At 41.7% G+C, this 18676-nt stretch overlaps 1 protein-coding gene across 1 annotated transcript in view; it reads left to right on the top strand.

Annotated features, from left to right (window-relative positions):
* Positions 1-606: 606 nt before the first annotated feature.
* The window catches only part of Cand1 (Cullin-associated and neddylation-dissociated 1), a 72733-nt gene continuing 54663 nt past the window's right edge, over positions 607-18676 (top strand). The window contains exons 1-2 of the mRNA XM_067098168.1: positions 607-942; positions 4691-4860. Coding sequence (XP_066954269.1) covers positions 901-942; positions 4691-4860 — 212 coding nt within the window. The 5' untranslated portion in view covers positions 607-900. The remainder of the gene's footprint in view (positions 943-4690; positions 4861-18676) is intronic.

The raw sequence follows: 18676 nt of genomic DNA, 5'->3' as shown, positions 1-18676 counted from the left end.
TCATGAGCTATAAACCTAATATTAGTAACAATATCAAGTATTTATTCTTGATTATTTACTGGCTTTTAAACAGAATGTGATTTCAACTAACATACTCTGTCACTAAATGCCAAGGCCGATTTTTGAGCCAAATTTTATAAGGAAGGGCTTTATAAATTATTAAATACCTACAATTGACCATGATCTTCTCTGCATTGAGACGAATTATTCAGTAATTTTGGATTATGGATTTTAACATCGTTTTAGAAACGTATCCTTTGTATAGCTAGAATCATACAAGCAGTTTTATATGAAATAAAGTACTCTTATTTTTGTTTCTGTGCAGAATTAAACAGACATGGTAATAAAATATACGTATATACCCACTATGAAGGAAAAATATTTAATCCGGATAAGCATCACTCACTTATCATCTGAATTTCCCGTGTAGAACGTAGTTAATGATGAATGTAACTCACTCATAAGTAAACGTAGCCTGCTGAAATTTAAAAAGACATTTGCTATTCGAGAAATATTTTTCAATTTCACCCTCTTTATAAACAGCAATATCCTATATTCCTCATATTTTAATATTAACGGACCAGGGCAAACAAGGTGTACACCACTGTATTTGAATTTCCCGCGGACGTGTTCAGTAAAATTTGTTTGTTGTGGATTCAAGAAATGCAACTATAAAAATAAAGAAAAATATTATTACACATGATAAAAATAAACAATTTAGATCTCATATTAATCATAATTATTCGTATGATGAGATAAAAGCGTCTTATTGTTTCATAGAATATTTAAGCAGCCAGTTTTTAGTGAGAAATGCATGTCATCGGCATCAAGAAAGAAGAGGTCGGAGAGCTGTAACTCTATTAGATTCTTTTAAACATTTGAAGTGAAACTCTCTTAAAAATGGCGAGTGTTTCCTACCACATCGCCAATCTTCTCGAGAAGGTAGTAAACCCACTAAGAGGTTGTGTTGTTAGCGAGGTCATCAGGGTTTAGCAATCTTAAATAAGGGCACGAGGGGTTGACCCCCTTCATACACTTCTTGAAGGTCCAATGAAGTATTGTCATCATTTGCGTACATTATCCGTAAATAATCGCCCCCACTCGCATCCCCCCATTATGTAATCGTCTCTCATGGCACAAGGGACCATGTGACATTGGAGGTTTATGGTCAGGCAAATGAATGACAGTGTAGGTGACCCTTAACCAATAAAGTTGACGTGAAGGAGGGTAGGCCTACCGTAGCCTGGAATAGTCACAGGGACTCGGCAAAGCTTATTGTTTATTGCTGGTGTGAGCTACGCAACCAGCCTGTGCTGACCTTGAATATATTGCTCACATGCTTTATGATTATAAATGTAAAATCTACTAGGCCATGTAGCGTAGAAAACACGGCCTAGCCTATCGTGGGATGGCCCATCCTGGGTCCAAGGCTATTGACGTACCGTAGGGTTAGCGAGTGATCTCCCTAGCACCTATGAATTAGGCTAGCTTACCCCTCTCCAATTGATCTCATTAACCAGTTGAACTGTCAAAGCAACTTCATTTTGCTTTTTATTGCCATCCTATCGGAAACGAGTAAATGCAGAAAAATATTACGATTCGATGATAATTTCTGCACTTTCATTTCCCTACTTAGCCTAACCATTGTTACACCGATAGTCATAATATGCTGCCATTCAAATTGCTCGAAAGGTAGAACTCTTTCAAAAATAGCCTGACGCCAATGAAATACTTCTATATAGGTTAGACAAGTTAATATACAGAGCACTGGAATATCTGGTTAACAGTTTACAAAGTTATGACCCAGAGCAACGTACCTAAGCAATTTTTAGTTTCTTGAATGAAACACAACAGAGCTCCTTAATCCAGATCTAAAAATTTCTTGGTAATTAAATGTAATACCCTATGGGGACAAGGGAATGCCATTACTTATTGAATGAATACCCAGGTTTAACCAATTGGTTCTTAGCCACGTAAAATAAGTCTAATCCTTCGGGCCAGCCCTAGGAGAGCTGTTAATCAGCTCAGTGGTCTGGTAAAACTAAGGTATACTGTACTTAACTTTTCCATAAGACCTTATGAAGTTGGTACCATGAAGTCCAAATTGTAAAGGTTTATAGGGGTCATAATTACATTTAGCCTAGCTGATGTGCCTTCTATTGTAGTGAAGCTTAGATAATGCTACTTTGTTCTGTCTTCTCATTACCATGTCTAAGATACAGAAAGGTGATAGAATGGCCTCATTAATGTTTTTGGCAATTGCATTGCTTTCTGTAGTTGACTGGTTGAATTCTGATTCTCCCATTGCTTGCTACAGCGTAAGAGCTCTTGATTTTCCTTATGAATATGTCTGTGAGAAAATATAAAGGAGGCTGTGTACAAGGCTGTTAATAATTTGGATTTTGGGGTATTATGCAGAGTGAGGCTGAGGTAGATGTAGGTAATTTGAACCTACCACCAAAAAGAGGTAGCATAGGCCAGTCCATATGATCAATGTTGTGTTACTTTGTGGGGGTCTTTGGTGGGAGGGGGACCCTCCCCAGCCAGGTCAGTGCATGGTACCCTAAGTCTGTTTAAAGTTTTTGAATGTCTGTTGGACAAGGATCTAAATCCCCATGTTGAAAGTACTGTAATCATCTTTTCCCAAGTTTTCAGTTGGCTTTTGCAAAGCCCTGGGTGCTTGTGATGCTTTTCTTTCAGTTGCCAATGTTACATAAAAATCCCCATGTTCTGGTCATGAAGTGTGTATGATTGGGGTTACCTCAGTGTTGCTTTTAAAGTTAACTCATATGTGAATAGGATGTTTGTTTAATTTTTCATTATGATGACGATTTGTTGGGGTACCTGTAGTTGACTATGTTATATGAAATTAGTTTTCTTTTTGTTTTCATCAGTGTTTCTTATACATACTGTACAGTATTGTGTTGGTATTTATTACTGTATACATGAAATAGGGTATACATTGTTATTGTTTCTATGTGAGCTTGGAATAAACAGCTTATCCATAGAATATTTTTTATCATAAATTGGGGATCCAAGATGATAGTTAAATCTGGATGAGGTTACTTTGAGTGGCTACTTTGCTGAGGTAACTCAAAGCAGTGGGTCGAGATCAATGTGAACCACTGGTAGATCTGAGTGTAAAGTAGAGTTATTGCAGATCAAAATGGTAGTTTTAAATATGAAATGGACTTTTTTTTTCCTTGGAGAGTTACTTACTGTACTCATTTGGGCCTTAGTACATTTTTAATGCATAAATTTTAATGCTAAAGGCAGAAAAATGTACAGGCCTAGTCGTGTTGCTCTGAATGCTTACAGAGAACATCCAACATTGACTGTTTAAAATTTCATTTATCATAACAGACAAGGTGGCAATGGTAGTCAGCTTAAGTTAAAGGGACAGGTATAGCCTAGGCTGTATATTGCCCATTTTGAGGGAAATTAGGCATCAGGACTGCTTGGGCACATGTGTTTGAATCCCATTTCACCTGTTTTTCTCTCCAGTTTGTGTTGCTGGAACTGCCTATTTATTCTCATGAATGTAAGAGGCCTTTGTAGGTTAAGCATAACCTAGGCTTAAATTTCAAGATAAATTACATTAGACATTACCTAGTGTGGGTAATATCTAAGGATATTCACTCTAGCAATGTTGAAGAAATATCAGGTAGGATGGTAGTAGTGGCAACATATGAGGGGCGGGGAAGCCCAGTTAGCTATCGTGTAACCTGCCCTATGCTTCTTTACCAGAGTAGCTTAGTATTAGCTAACCTGTTTTAGCCTAGCCCATTAATACCTATAGGTGTACTTGTTTAGGCTAACTTAACCTTGTAGGGGGATACTGATTACAGCTTGCCATGCTGAGCAAAATTTAGAAACAACTAGTGGCTCTTTGCAACAACCCTTTGATTCCTGTCACATTGCTTCCTTCCTTTAACAGTTCATCCATTCCATCTAGTTTCTTTCCATCTTCTACTTGTCCATCATCATCTACTTTGCACAGTTACCTATGCCCAGTTCTAGATTTCATATCTCCAGAAATTACAGGATGAGGGGCATGTCTTCTAATGTAGTTATTCATTGCCAAGACTTGGACATTTAGAAAAACAGATAATGGCACAGAACATTAATTCCTCCAGTTAGGAAACTGATGGTAGGATTCTCTCTGTCACAGCATAGAAAAGAACAAGATGTTGTGGACCAATTGAGATGAAATTGTTATTGTATTTCTATAGCAGTTTATTATTGTTATATTATGATGATGATAATGATGAATTAGTAGTGTGGATTAATGTGACCACTGAGTTGCACATCTGGACCTCACTGATCTTGTCCAAATGATTCATTCGTGAATGAAAGGTGAAAACTGCATCAGTGTAAAGTTCAAAAAGTTTGACAGCTACACAAAAAAATAAGGGAATGGATGAAATGTAAAGTAAAAGCGAAAAAGCAAAGTAGTTGGAGCCTTTAGTACTGCCAGAAGTGTAGCTTAGTAGACAAATTGAGAATGGGAAAATGGCCCTCGTAAGAAAAAAGTCTGCCTCAGAAATATTGATTTAAGAATGTTTTGTGAAACAGATTTTACTGTTAAGGGTAGAAGGGACATGACAGACCTGTACAATTTGAGAGGCATAGGACATAAAGAAGCATATTTTGACTGTTGGATTTTTAATGCTCTAATTTCACCCTACAGATGACGAGTACAGATAAGGACTATCGATTTATGGCTACGAATGATTTGATGACAGAACTTCAGAAAGACTCTATAAAACTGGATGATGATTCTGAGCGGAAGGTTGTAAAAATGCTTTTGAAGCTTTTGGAGGACAAGAATGGAGAAGTACAAAACCTTGCTGTTAAATGGTAAGTCGACATCTTTGCCAATGGTTCTTAATGGTAAGAAAATTTTTGTGACCAATAAAAGCTATATAGTATTTACAGTATATTGTATATAAATATTGAAATTTGTATGTTGCATTTCATTTCCTTTTGAATTATTGTACAGTATTTTGCAGTAAGGACTATACATAATATAGTAATTGTTACATGTAGAATTTAGCAAGGTATTAGTAAGTTGTTGGGTGTTGAAAATGTCTCAGTGCAGTGAAAGTAGATAGATTTTTGAGAAATCTAATGCCTAACAGGAAAAGAAGATTGCGGGTTAAAACCACCATATTTTAGGAGCAACGTGTTTTGTTGTTCCTTCATAACAATACAGCATTCTTAAGCCTAAAAGAAACATTAAAGTTTTCTTTTCCTGCTGAGAATTGGATCTCAATACTTCATACTATATGGTGCTCTGTGCTTTGTTCTCTTTAAAATTACAATATAAAATCCAAACATGAATAATTTTGTTTCCTTGAAGTTAGTTGTGAGATAACCAAATTTTCTAATAATTTTCTTTGTATTGCGTTATTCATGGATTTGATACCTCTTGTATTTTTTTTAAAAGGAAGTTGAACCGAGTACTTGTAAACCATCATCAGATAACTGCAGTATTTTATATAAGTTTAGCATGTGTGTGTTTCTTTTTTTTTTTTTTTGCTTACTATTAATGATACAGGTATAAATAAAACTTATTGTTAATAATTATGACAGAGGTGTGAATGATAATGTAGTTGATTTTGTTGAAAAAGAATTGAAAATCAGTGAAAATTTATATGGTTGCTGAAGAGCTAACTGGTAAGAAGAGTTTTTGAAATGAACCTTACCTCTCCATTATGTAACTTTTACTTTCGTGCCAGCAGTAGTAAAAGCTATATAATGGAGATGTAAGTATTTAAAAGATAAGTCTCAAATTAAGTATTTATATTTTTATTGGTGCCAGTTGCCTGCTTATGTAGACTAATGTCCCAACCAATGGCATAGGAAAGAAAACCTGCGGGAAAAAAAAAAATTTATAAATAGGCAGGATGTATCCAGGTTATTTTTTTTTAAATACTTGTTTTATATAAGTAACTTACCAAGTAATCACATAGCTCTTAGTTTCATTTATTCACAGCAGCTTAAATTCAAATGTTGTGTAAGTGACTAGCCTCGCCCCCTAACAAGAGAGTTAGGGACGACTTAGCAGATAATCCTCAGTCTGTTTTTGTGACGTCTGGTGTTAACATCAGTTGTCGGCAGCAGCTTTTCTTTTATTTTTTTGCTGGTTATTTAACCGGACTTCGGTGTTCAAGCCAAAAGCCGAGTAGCTTCAGTTGAAAGCATTCAGAATGAGCTCTTTCCTTGTTTTGCTGTTACTAAATGGTGCCTAGTATATCAATTGTTCGCTTTTACAGCGAAAATTGCAGTTAATTGATTAACTTTGCCGAGTGGCATACTACTGTATAGCGTAAACATTGGTTCGTTGTCAAACCGATAATTATGTTCGCTACTGAACTGATTTTTTTGATAATGAATATGTCTAGAATAGTGAATTTACAATCTTTGTTTTAACTCACCTTTACAAAGAGTATACTGTATAATGTAATAATGGTAAGTGTTGCCGAGTACCATAATAAAGTAAACTTTGGATTTGCTGCCGTCTTTATCGAGTAGCGTAATAAAACGTAAACATTGCGTTCACTACAGGACCAATATTTTCGGCAATGATTCTCTATATCTCCACAAGTCTCAAATAATGTTTTTTAGGACTTGAGATTTGCCTGGATGAAGGTACTCTGTGTACTTCAAAGAATTAATTAAACATCATATTACACTTTCCTTTGCAGAGAACTGAAAAATTGTAAGGGCAGAACGTAGTAAGGAGAGAAATTGTATTTTTTTTGGTTGCGCTGGGCTTTTGGAAGAATTTACATTCTTGACAGCCGAGGGTCGGCTCCAAATGCCCAGGAGCACTCACCAGCTCCCGATTTCTTAGCTAATGAGCTACTAGCTCGCTTGATGCCCAGTTGCCTGGTGCCATCTACACCTGGGAGCACCCAGCTGCCGGCACCGGCTCCTGATCGTCTAGTGCTTACTCTCCCGCATCCAAATTTTCTCTCCTGCTACTAGCCCTCTAATTAAGGTTTTTTTTTTTTTTTGCTACCGTGCCTGGCTCCCTCGCTTCCTTCACATGCCATTGCCAGTCTTGTGTCTAGGTTAACAGAAGTTAACCTTGTAATAATGAAGTGTTGTGCAGTGGAGGTATCTACTCGTCCCTCAATGCTCCTAGACAGAAAGTCCCTGTCAAACTCCCCTAAACCTGGGAGGAGGCATACTGGAAGTCCAGGGGAGGTAGGGGGATTACACACGGGTAGTTGCCCCCTCAGTCGAGCCTGTTGCCCGTCCCAGGTTTCGACAGACAGCCACTGGAAAGGCATTTTAGTAGATGTGTATTGGAGGATGTGGCTATCTGGCCCCACCAGATCTCCTAAACCCGGTCCCTGTCAGACTCCCCTAAACCTGGTAGGAGGCATACTGTTGGTACAGGGGAGTCCAAAGGGGTTTTTTGCCCATGGGTAGTTGCTCCCTCAGCCAAACCTGTCGCTATTTCCCAGGTATCAGTGGATAACCGCTGGAAAGGTGTACAAATGGACTCTCATACCTTATCTTCCAGTGGATCAGACGCTAAGTTTAAAGGGCAGAGCTGGTGTTTCCAGGATTCTTCCAGGCTATTGAACAGCCTTGCGATGGAGGATCAGGCTCCCTCAATCCCTTGTAAGCGCCATAGGGACCAGGAGCCCTCTTGAAGTTTTTGGGACGACGCAGAGCTCCCAGTGGATACTGAGCTCCCAGTGGCTCCCAAGTGCCCAATGACCTCTAAACACCAAGTGGATCCCAAACGTCCAAAGAGAGCAGGTCGTCCCAAGGTATCAAAGCACCCAGTGGGATCTGATGGATCCAAGTGTCCAGTGAGATCTAATGGATCCAAGTGTCCGGTGGGATCCAATGGATCTAAGCACCCTGTGGGATCTGAGGGATCCAAATGTGCAGTGGGATCCGAGGGATCCAAGTGTCCAGTGAGAGAGATCCGAATGATCAGTGGGATCCGAGTGCCCAGCAGATCCAAGCACCCAGTGGATCCAAGTGTCCAGTAGGATCTGATGGATCCAGGTGTTCAGTGGGTTCTGATGGATCCAAGTGTCCGGTGGGATACGATGGATCCAAGCACCCTGTGGGATCTGAGGGATCCAAGTGTACAATGGGATCCGAGGGATTCAAGTGTGTAACGGGATCCAAGGGATCTGAGTACCAACCAGCTGTATCCGGCACCAGTTCCTCTTTGGTTCGACACCTGAGTTTTAAGAATATGCTGTTGTCCTGTCTTGTGCACCAGTTCCCATTGAACAGAGACCAAGTCTGCCTCCAGACAAGACTTCTGGGTCAGAGTTGTTGAGTTGCTGAAGGAACCTCCCTCTTTTGGGCTACTTCCTTGTCATCCAAGCATCTGTCAAGGTTGGAAACTTAGCTTTCTTTTAAAAGGAGCAAGACAAGTGTCTTGCCTCTCTCTAGTGCCTCATCAGATCTAGACTTTCATGTCAAAATTGTTGGAAGTTCTAATTTTCTGGACTGACATCAGGAGCGCTGGCCAGAGTCCTCCTGTCAACTTTCAGTCGCATCTCTCGGATTTTCGAGCTTTTCCGTTTGCCAAGGATCTCTGCTTTCAGACGGTCAGAGAGTTTTTCCTCTTTTACCCCTTTCGTGCCCGGGACATTAGTAGTGAGCCTACTCTAGCTCTGGTGCCCATGAGTCAGTGGCCAGATTGGACAGACCTAATAGGACTTTTACAGTGCATCCTCCAATTTTCCTTCAGTTCCAAGGTTTTGGGCAAAGACTGAACCCCCTAAGCCTCTTGACTCTTCACTTCGCTGAAGATTTACATGTTGACAGTTGCTGTTCTCTACTTCCTGTCAATGGTAAAGCTACCTTCTTCTCACGGTCTTCTTGCAGTTTTGTTCTTTGTTGAATGACCTTTCCTGTAAGGTGCCAATTTCCATTTACCTGGACCCTTTCCTGAGCTCCTGACGCATTCTTCTGAGCGCCTGGCACCTGCTGTAGAGCGCTTGTCATTACTGTATATCTCTAGTACTCGGCAGCCACCTCAGTATACCTGGTGTAAGTTCACAGGGCCCAGGTTCTTACGGTTATGGAATTTTTTAAGCCATTATAACTTTTCAGAATTTTTCTCTTTGTACAGTTCTGCACATCTTTGTTCTATACGAGGGTATTGTCGAGTCCACGCTAAGCATTATCGAGTTCAGTTTTTGTCAGATCTGCACAGATTTTGCCATTTTCACTAGGCTGTCATAAAGTCTGCAGAGTTGGCAGCCAGTTCACACAGTTGTCTGTAATTCTGCATGTCTGTATACTGGTTTGCTCTTTTGGCTGCGAGTCTACATGATCATCAATGTGAAGCATGCCTACAGTGGATAGAGGACGAACCAGACAGCCTCTTCCTTCAATCTGCATGGCTATTGAATGGAATTTGGAGATGCAGGAAGCACCCTTCTTGTCCTTGCCAGATGTCGGCCTCCTGACAGCACAAGTTTCCTCTGGGGTGCTTGTTCCTCTTGTATGTAAATACTTATAGTTGTCCAAACTTAGTCTTTTGGAAAGGAAGTTCCTTCATTCGTAAAACTAGTCCTGGATTTCTTTTCAACGCTTCAGTTAGGGATCGGGGGTTTTTCCATGGTGTGTTCCCCGGAAAGACTGCTCCTTCTCTTCCTTCTCATAGAGCTGGAAGTTTCTTCACATAACTTCAATGCTTATTGACCTTAGTGCACTCTAGACTGTGGTAACCATTCAGACTAGACCACAGTTCTAATGTTTTATGTAAGCAAGGCTTTACCCCAGATCTTCCCACCTCTATAGGAAGAGCCCTGTTTCTGTGGACAGATCAATCAGGTCTTCTAGTCTCTTGATTGGTTCATAGAACTAAAGCCCTACCAGACATACTGAGACATCAAAATTGGACCATCGATCCCCCAGCTGCTGGGATCTGTGGAATCTATGGGACAGACCTGTCGTGGACCTGTTTGCCCCTTCAAGGAATCTTTGTTTTCCTCAGTCCATATCCCTATAGCATGTGCAACAGACCCCATGCTGTAGATAGATCCGTCGGACCAGTGTCTTCAAGACCTTCATCACAGTCAAGGAGGAGCGACACAATCTTCAGGCTAACTCCAAGTTACTCTGACTGTGTAGCCCTATTCTGGTCCATATTATGGTCCTTGAACCTGCTTGGTTGTGGGCAGACTCTACAGGATCCTCCCCCGCTGTGTCTTCTCAGACAACCTCGCTTCAAGAGATCTACCAAGGTACAGTAGTCAGATGTTTCCCTGACAGCCTCCAGACTGTCCGGAGGATTATCAATTGAAGATATTTTTTAGATGTATTGCAGAGACCATTGCAAGACATGGAAGTCAATCTTCTCTCATCGCCTTCCAGACCTGGGGATCAACTTTCTGAAGCTAGTATCTCAGGCCCTACGTCTCCTCTGTGAGATGTCCGTGTTCCTTTTGCATTTCCCCAAAGTGGGCGGGGCAAGTCACCTACCCAAAACAAATAGTGCGACTTGCAGATTTCAAAATTTTAGCTGCCTTGCGAGTGGAAACTATAGCTCTGTAATTACAGGCAGTCCCTGGGTTACGACGGGTCCAGCTTACGATGTTCCGAGGTTACAATGCTTTTCAAATATATTCATCAGAAATTATTTCCCAGTTTACAATGCATGTTCCAGGGTTACGACGCGTCATATGCCGATCCGATGGAAGAAATAGGGCTCCAAAATGGCAGAATGATAAAAATTTAGAGTTTTTTTTTTTATGAAAAACTCAATAAAAATGCAGTTTACATCGTTTTCAATACACCCAGAGCATTAAAAGTAAGGTTTTCTTAGGATTTTTGACAATTTTCAATGATTTTTTGGTTTACGATGATTTTCGGCTTTCGACGCAGCATAGGAATGGAACCCCCATTGTAAACCGGGGACTGCCTGTACTTGGTAAGTTAATTATATAAAAAGATGTAAAACCTTGGGAGATTTCTTGTAAAGAACAGTTTAGGTTTCTAAGAACTTAAGTATTCTGGTAAATCCTTCCCAGTTCACTCTGAAAGAACGAAGCCTAAACCCCTCATCTCAAAAATACCTATGTAAAATGCCCACCTGTAATCTTTGATCAGACACCAAAAGACCTCTTGATAACCTTAAAGCAAGATGTTTGCTACTTGTGGGATATTGTCAAGGAGTGGATCAAAGCCTTTCTAACAACTAACTGGAAAAGGCATAATGTTTGGACTGATACAGTCACACCACATACTTGCTGCTGGGGAAGGTTAGAGATGATCTAGGCAGCTTGGCTTGAAAACCAACTCATGATAAGACCCTGCTTGATAAACTTCTCAGCATGTAAGTGGAGCATACCCAAATTCTGGTAAGCCTGAAGTGGGACTGGAGAATCAGTTTCTTCCAGCTCAAAGTGATCTCAGTAGATCTGCCGGAACCTCAAGGAGGTCTGAAAAATTATATTTTCATAATAAAATTAAGTTTAATATATACTTACCAAGTCGTTACATAACTATAGTTCCCAGTTATCACAGCAGCTTAAATTTTGAAATTTTGAAATGTGTGGTATAAGTAACTAGCCCCGCCCACTTTTGGGGAAGAATAGGTACGACACAGTTGATGAGCTCAATTCATTTCTGCCCTGAGTCCATGAGAGGGGAGGAGGGAGGGCTCCAATTTTGTAATTACTTGGTAAGTATACAGTACTATATATGAAACTTAATTTTATGAAAATATCATTTTCATATAAGTAACTTACCAAGTAATTACTGTACATAGGTGAATCCCACATTGACAGGAGGTGGGATACATGAACATATTCTACTCAGAAACACTTAGTAGTGGTAATGAATTTCAAATAGAAAGGTAGCTAGGATTGGTGAAATGCTTGTTGTAACCTTACCTGGTAAGAGAGCTACAGCAGGAAGATGCCTCTGGTTGGTGTTCATCTCAACCTGTAGTGGCGAGGCAGTATAGCTGTGGAGTGCCTCTACTCAGTGGGAGATTTGCAGTGAAGGAGTACTCCAAAGGCTAACAAAGCATCGAGTTGCCTTGTCCTGGGCGTAGTACCATAAGAACAACCAGACAACGCTGTTATCTACACACAAATTAAAAGCCACTATCCATCCACTAAAAACAAACTGGTGGGTACTCCAGGTATACAGTACCCCCATGCCCCCCAAGACTCAACAACCTGTATCAAGGGAAGGAGATAGAGAGTAGAAGGAATATCTCCTATGCTTCATCCCCCAACACCATCCCAGCCACTGATAACGGACCTAGGGTACTACAGTCTTCGTACACAGTCTCCACCTCACGCAAATAATGGGTTGCAAACACTGAGCTACACCTCCAATAGGTGGATTGAAGGATCGCAGATAGTGACAAGTTACGTTTAAAAGCCAATGAGGTAGCAATGGCTCTAATTTCTTGGGCTTTAACTTTAAAAAGCAGGTAAAGAATCCTCCCGAATTCCTGAGTGTGACTCGGAGATTACAACTCTTAAAAAGAATGCCAATGCGTTCTTGGATAGTGGTCAGGAAGGATTTTTAACAGAGCACTACAGGTTGCTGGAGGAGCCTCTGATCCTCTCAGTCCTATCAAGGTAATGTCTCAAGGCCCTTACAGGACAGAAGGCTCTTTCTTCGTCTTCTGGCCCAAGGATGTCTGTCAAGCTCTTGATGGTGAACAAACGGGACCAGGGCTTGTAAGAAGTCTCGTTCTTGGCCAAAAACCTAAGTGTAAAGGAGCAGACCACATCTCCCTGGGAGAATCCAACTCTCTTATCTATGCCCTGTAGCTTACTAATTCTCTTGGCAGTAGCCAAAGAAACAAGAAGGGTTTTCCTTGTCATATCCCAGAAAGAGTTGGAGTGAAGGGGCTCAAACGGAGGGCTTGAGAGCCATTTAAGGATGATGCCCAGGTTCCAGGAGACCAAAACTGTCCTCTCTTGCATAGTTGTGTCAGAGAACTTAATTAAGTTGCTAATATCCTGATTAGCTGACAGATCTAAGCCTCTGTGTCTAAACACAGAACCTAGCATGGCTCTGTATCCTCTGATGGTAGACGCAGCTAAACCTCTAGAAGCCCTCAAGAAGAGCAGAAAATCTGCAATCTGCATGACACCAGCTACAGAAGACTGCCCACTTGGCCTGGTAGACCTTAATAGAAGACTGACATCTACACTTTGCAATTGCCTCTGCAGCTGGTCTTGAAAAGTCCTTTGCTCTAACAAGTTTCCTGACAATCTGAAGCCTGTCAAAACAAGAGCAGATAAGCCTTTGTGGAATCAATGGAAGTGCGACTGTCTGAGAAGACTTGGTCTCTGTGGTAGAAGTCTTGGGAAGTCTGCTAACATCCTGAGAAGGTCCAGGAACCACTCCTGTAGTGGCCAGAACTGTACTAGGGTCGTGGAAGTATTGCTGTGGGTAAAAAACTTGTTTAAAACTTCCCTGACCATGCTGAATGGTAGGAAGGCATATACATCCAGGTTTGACCAGTCTTGGAGCATGGCATCCATTGCCCATGCTGGAGGGTCTGGGGAACAATACAATGGGAGGTAATGGTTTCTCGACGTTGCAAACAGGTCTATCAACGGCTTTCTCCATTGTTTTCACAGGTCAGTGCACACCTGTGGATCCAGCGTCCACTCCATAGGTAGAGCCTGTCTACAGCAACTTTTTTGTTTGCTACGACATTCAAGTTGCCCTGGAAGAATCGCGTAACAATCTTGGTGCGATTTTCCTATGCCCAGAGGAGATCATTTGCTGCTTTGTAGAAGAAGAAGGAGAGTACCTCCCTGATTTCTGATGTAGGACAGAGCGGTTTTTGTCCAAATGGATCACTACTGTCTTGTTGAAGGTCGCTGCTGCAAACGACTGGAGGTCCAAATGAATCACGTTCAGTTCCCTTACACTGATGTGGAGTTTCCTCTCCTCTGTCGACCATGTCCTGGAAACTTCCACGTCCTCCAGAAGAGCTCCCCAACCCAGATCCAATGCGTCTGAGCATAAGGCTAGGCTTGGGCTCGAAGGAAGAAGAGATTTCCCTGCTAAAAGTCTTTCTTCTGATAGCCAACACCGAAGGTCCTCCTGGATTGCTGGTGCAGTGGGAAAATGAACAAGTCTAGAAGAGTTTTCCTGCTCCAATTGGCCTTTAGCAAGAACTGCAGTACTCTCATGTAGAGTCTTCCTAAAGGTACAAACGTTTCGATGGACGAGAGAGTGCCCAGGAGACTCATCCATTTGTTGGCCGAACAGGACGGGAGAGAGAGGAAGCTTCGAACTGTCCGAAGGCATGGCTTGGCTCTCTTGGGGGCCGGAAAAGCCCAAAAACTCGTTCAATCATCATCTCTAAGTAGAGAATTACTTGAGTCGGAACTAGTTGTGACTTTTGCAGGTTGACTAAAAGGCCTGGATCCTGGGCGAGGAGAATATTCCGAAGGTCCTGCATGCATTTGTCTCTTGAGGGGGAGCATAGAAGCTAATCGTCTAAATACAGACAGACGTTGATGCCCATGAGATGGAGCCACTTTGCCAGAGGTGCGAGAATGTGGGTGAATACTTGAGGAACTGTAGAGGGGCCAAAGCACAGAGCCCAAAACTGAAAGACTCTGCCCTGGAACATGAACCTCAGGTGCTTCCTGAGTCCCGATGTACACATCCTGCTGTAAGATTGAATCTGCCGTAAGTTGCTGTCGCCGTAAGTCGGTGACGCACTTATAGTAATTGCAGTGCCTTGGGTCCTTTTCAGTGGCTGGCATGGTGTTTGGGGAAGAAGCGTAGGAAGCATCCTTTCCATCCTTTTCTCTCTTTGCCTTGTCATAGGGTGCTGAGTTTTAGATGAGCCTGGGGGTTACTATGTACCTTGAGTACCAACTAGTTCTTTAATGGTTGGGTGGTGGTTTTTATTTATCTGGTGTACTGTGGGTGACAGTGTCATTTTTATGGTTGTCTTTTGTGGTACTGTGTCCAGGGCAGGGGCAATTTTTTGTACTTTACCAGCCATTGGAATCGTCTTTCATTGCAAAGTTTCCACTGAAGTAGTAGGCACTCCACAGCTATATCGCCATGCCACTATACGACGAAATGAGCACCGACCAGAGGCAGTATCTTCCTGCAGCAGCTCTCATATTGGGTAAGGAAACAAGCATTGTATCAATGCCAGCAACTTTTTCTATTCTCAAATTCATTACCATTCTTAATGTTTTGGAGTAGATTTGTCCATGCATCCCACCTCCTATCAATATGGGAATCAGGTATGTGATTACTTGGTAAGTTACTTTTGTAAAAATGACATTTTTATGATAAAGTTTTATATATACTTACCAAATAATTACATGATCGGAGCCCTCTTTATGATAAAGTTTTATATATACTTACCAAATGATTACATGATCGGAGCCCTCCCCCCTACCCTCAAATGTACATAAGGGCATAAACAAATTGAAGCTCTTTGCTGAGTTGTTCCTCTCTAGTGAGCGGGGCAAGTCACCTATCCAAAACAAATAGTGCCACCTATGAATTTAAAAATTTTGGCTGCTGCAGGAGTGGCAACTATAGCTATGTGATTACAGGCAGTCCCCGGTTATCGGCGATCCAGTTTTACAGTGCTTGTCTAGTGACGAAAATCAGCTATTTTCAGCACCAAAATTTGCTGATTTCCACTTATTGGTGCCGATAATCAAGTATTGGAACCAGTACATACCTAACAGAGGTGCCAGTCTCCAGTTATCGGCGCCGATAAGCACTGAAAATCGCCAATTTTCGGTTATCGGTGATTTTCGCTTATCGTCATGCTGTTGGAACAAAACCCCTGCCGATAACGGGAGACTACCTGTACTTGGTATGTATAAAACTTTATTCAACATAAAAATGTCATTTGAGGTCAGAATTTTAAGTTGTTAGAGGAGGTTTCTTGAAAGATTAATCTATCAAGTTGGCATTCTTGAAGCATTAACTTACGCAGGGTTGCCAAGTGAGTTGGATACTCTTGTCACAGTTAATTTACATGAAGAATTGGCACAATATTGGCCGTTCTAATGCTCTAGGCTTTTTTTTATGTATTCAGTAGTGTTGTATGTTCAACCTAATCCTACTTTCATTAACTTCACAGTGCCAGTGCAACTTGTACCCTGTACATCCTTGAGGGTCAAAGCATTTTTTAGCCATTTGCACACAAGCCAGAAGTATCTATAAACTATTTCTTACTGGTTCAGGCAAACCATTCTGAGTATTTATTAGGCACTTGATAATCTTGTTCACTGAATTTTAAAGTAAAGTCATGAGATCAGGTTGTGTCTGTGTCAGTAGCTTTGAAATTGGTAGAAATAGACACTTAAGTTATGCCTTTTGGAGAAATACTTTGGTAAAATTTCAAAGATCTAACACATGGATCCTTAGACACCTGATCACTGGTGCTGCTCAGATTGTCTACTTCTTTTGGTAATGGGAGCTCCCCTGACTCATCCTCCTCATCGTCATAACTTGCATCAAAGGACTGTTGGGGTATTTGGTCCTTTGCTATATGGATGAGGAAAGTCCTTTTTTCCTTGTAGGTCCAATAATGAGTTTTACCAGTACCAGTCTTGGTTTAGCCATAGAACTTTTGGACTAAATGGCTTTTGGTTTGGCTCAAATGCCCTGATGTTACATACTGAAAATTAATTTTGAAACTAAAATTAATATTTTATCTGATGCACATTCAAGACTCATAAAGTGATAGGTTTTTATGAACACATTCAAGACTTATATGAAAAGATCAGTTTTATATAAGTGACTTACCAAGTAATTACATAGCAGTTTTATATAAGTGACTTACCAAGTAATTACATAGCTACTAGCTTTCTACATGGCAGTCTAAAAATTCAAATTTCGTGATGGCGCTACTGTCGTTTGTGTAGATGACAAGGTCCTGCCCTCTTTCGGGACTGATAGGTGCAACTCGGCAGAGAGCTTCAATTCGGTTTCTGCCGGCTCCTTACTAACATCGATGGTTTTGTGCAGTCATCATCATCATTTTTGGGATATTTGTCCAGATTTTGGTTAAGTATTCGAATTTTGCTTTTTAGGTGTGCGCTGAAAATTTTCTGCTGCTATTTAGTAATTCTGAGTGTTCAGTACAGTACTGTTCCGAAGTTTGTAGGATTAGATTAGTTAAGATCTCTTTTGAATCTCACACTAAATGTATGAAATGTAGGGGACAGGACTGTAATATAGATCTGACTTGTTCTGAATGTCAGGATCGGGATGAGCTAAAGTGGAAGGCTTTGAAATCACACTTTGTGAAATTAGATAGGGACAGAAAGAGGAAGATGGCCCTTAGAGCTGAGAATAAGGCTAGTTTAGCTCCTGTTCCTTCTCCTCCTGTGATAGAAGATAGAATTATATCTTCTCCTCAGATCCCTGCTTTGTCTCCAGTCCTCCTATTTTGCCTCATACTCCTTTACAGGTTCCTGTGCTTCCAATCTTGACACCATTGCCAGCCTCAAATCTAGATTTGACAGGAAATTTGAATTTTTAGCTAACACAGTTATGGATTTGGGTGTGTCTTTTAAAGCCTTTGTGGAAAGGTCTTCCAGTACAGTGCAAAGTGACAGTGTTGTGTGTGTTGAGGAGGTGGCTTCCTGTCCCACCAGCGCTCCCAGATGAAGTTCCCTGTCCCGCTCCCCCGCACTGTGGAGAAGACATACCAGAGGTCCAAGGGAGGGAGTCTGGTGGGGTTTGCCCACAGTTTGTTGCCCCCTCCACCGAGCCTGTTGCCCGTTCCTAGGCTTCGGCAGAGCGCCATTGGAAAGGCATCTCAGTTAGTGCTGATCGTCTGTCTTCGGACTCGGGTGAATCTTCGCCCAAAAGGAAGTGCAAACGGCGCCGAGTTGTCACTTCTCGACCTTTGAAGAAGCATTCTGCCATTGCAGACAGTTCTCCTCCTTTTATGAGGTATAGAGACAGGTGTCAGTCCGCAACCTTTGTGCAGCTTCTCCGTTCCACCTCCGTACAGCCTGAAGACTCCCGAGGTTTCGAGCGCCCAGTGCTTGTGCCTAAGCGCTCTGATCTTCCGTGGAAGCGCTTATCCCCCTCTTCTCTTTGGTCTCGTGCTCACAAGCGCCAGTCTCCTAACAGGCGCATGTCGCTCATTTCACGGCCACTTGGCTTCTTTAACCTGTGCGGCGCCAACTCTGTCCGCTCAGTGCCAGCTGCAGAGCGCTTGGCACCAACCTCGCCTCTTCCATGCTCATCTACTCAGGAGGCCTCTTCCCTAGCCCCACTTCCTCATCAATTTGAGGGTCTTATGGGCTTTTTGTAGAAGTCTTCATCTTTCAAGGGCAAGGACCCTTCTTTGTCTCCGATTTCATCAGATGAGGAAGACACTGAGCATGAGTGTGATGTTTTTTTGCCACTAGGGGAGTAATGTCTGCGCAAAAGTCGGCACTGTTGTTTTCTGCTTTGGACAAGACTCGTCTCTTCCCTCAAGATATGGTTAGAGAAGTGTTGTTGGCCCTTCAGAAGAAGTCTACTATGGACCTTTTAGCTCAACCCTAAGGAAACTCCCTCTGTTTCCAAGTCTTTCTTGCCCTTGCAACCTTAGCCTTTTCATGGAGCACGATCAAGACCTTAACCCAGACCTCAAGCTAACCTGCGCCCTCCCTCAAGGTCCATCAAGAAGTCAACCTTCAAGCCCACCACTAAGAAA

This window comes from Macrobrachium rosenbergii, chromosome 54 (assembly GCF_040412425.1).
Source record: "Macrobrachium rosenbergii isolate ZJJX-2024 chromosome 54, ASM4041242v1, whole genome shotgun sequence".
NCBI classification, from domain to species: domain Eukaryota; kingdom Metazoa; phylum Arthropoda; class Malacostraca; order Decapoda; family Palaemonidae; genus Macrobrachium; species Macrobrachium rosenbergii.
This window is presented reverse-complemented; position numbering and strand designations above follow the sequence as displayed.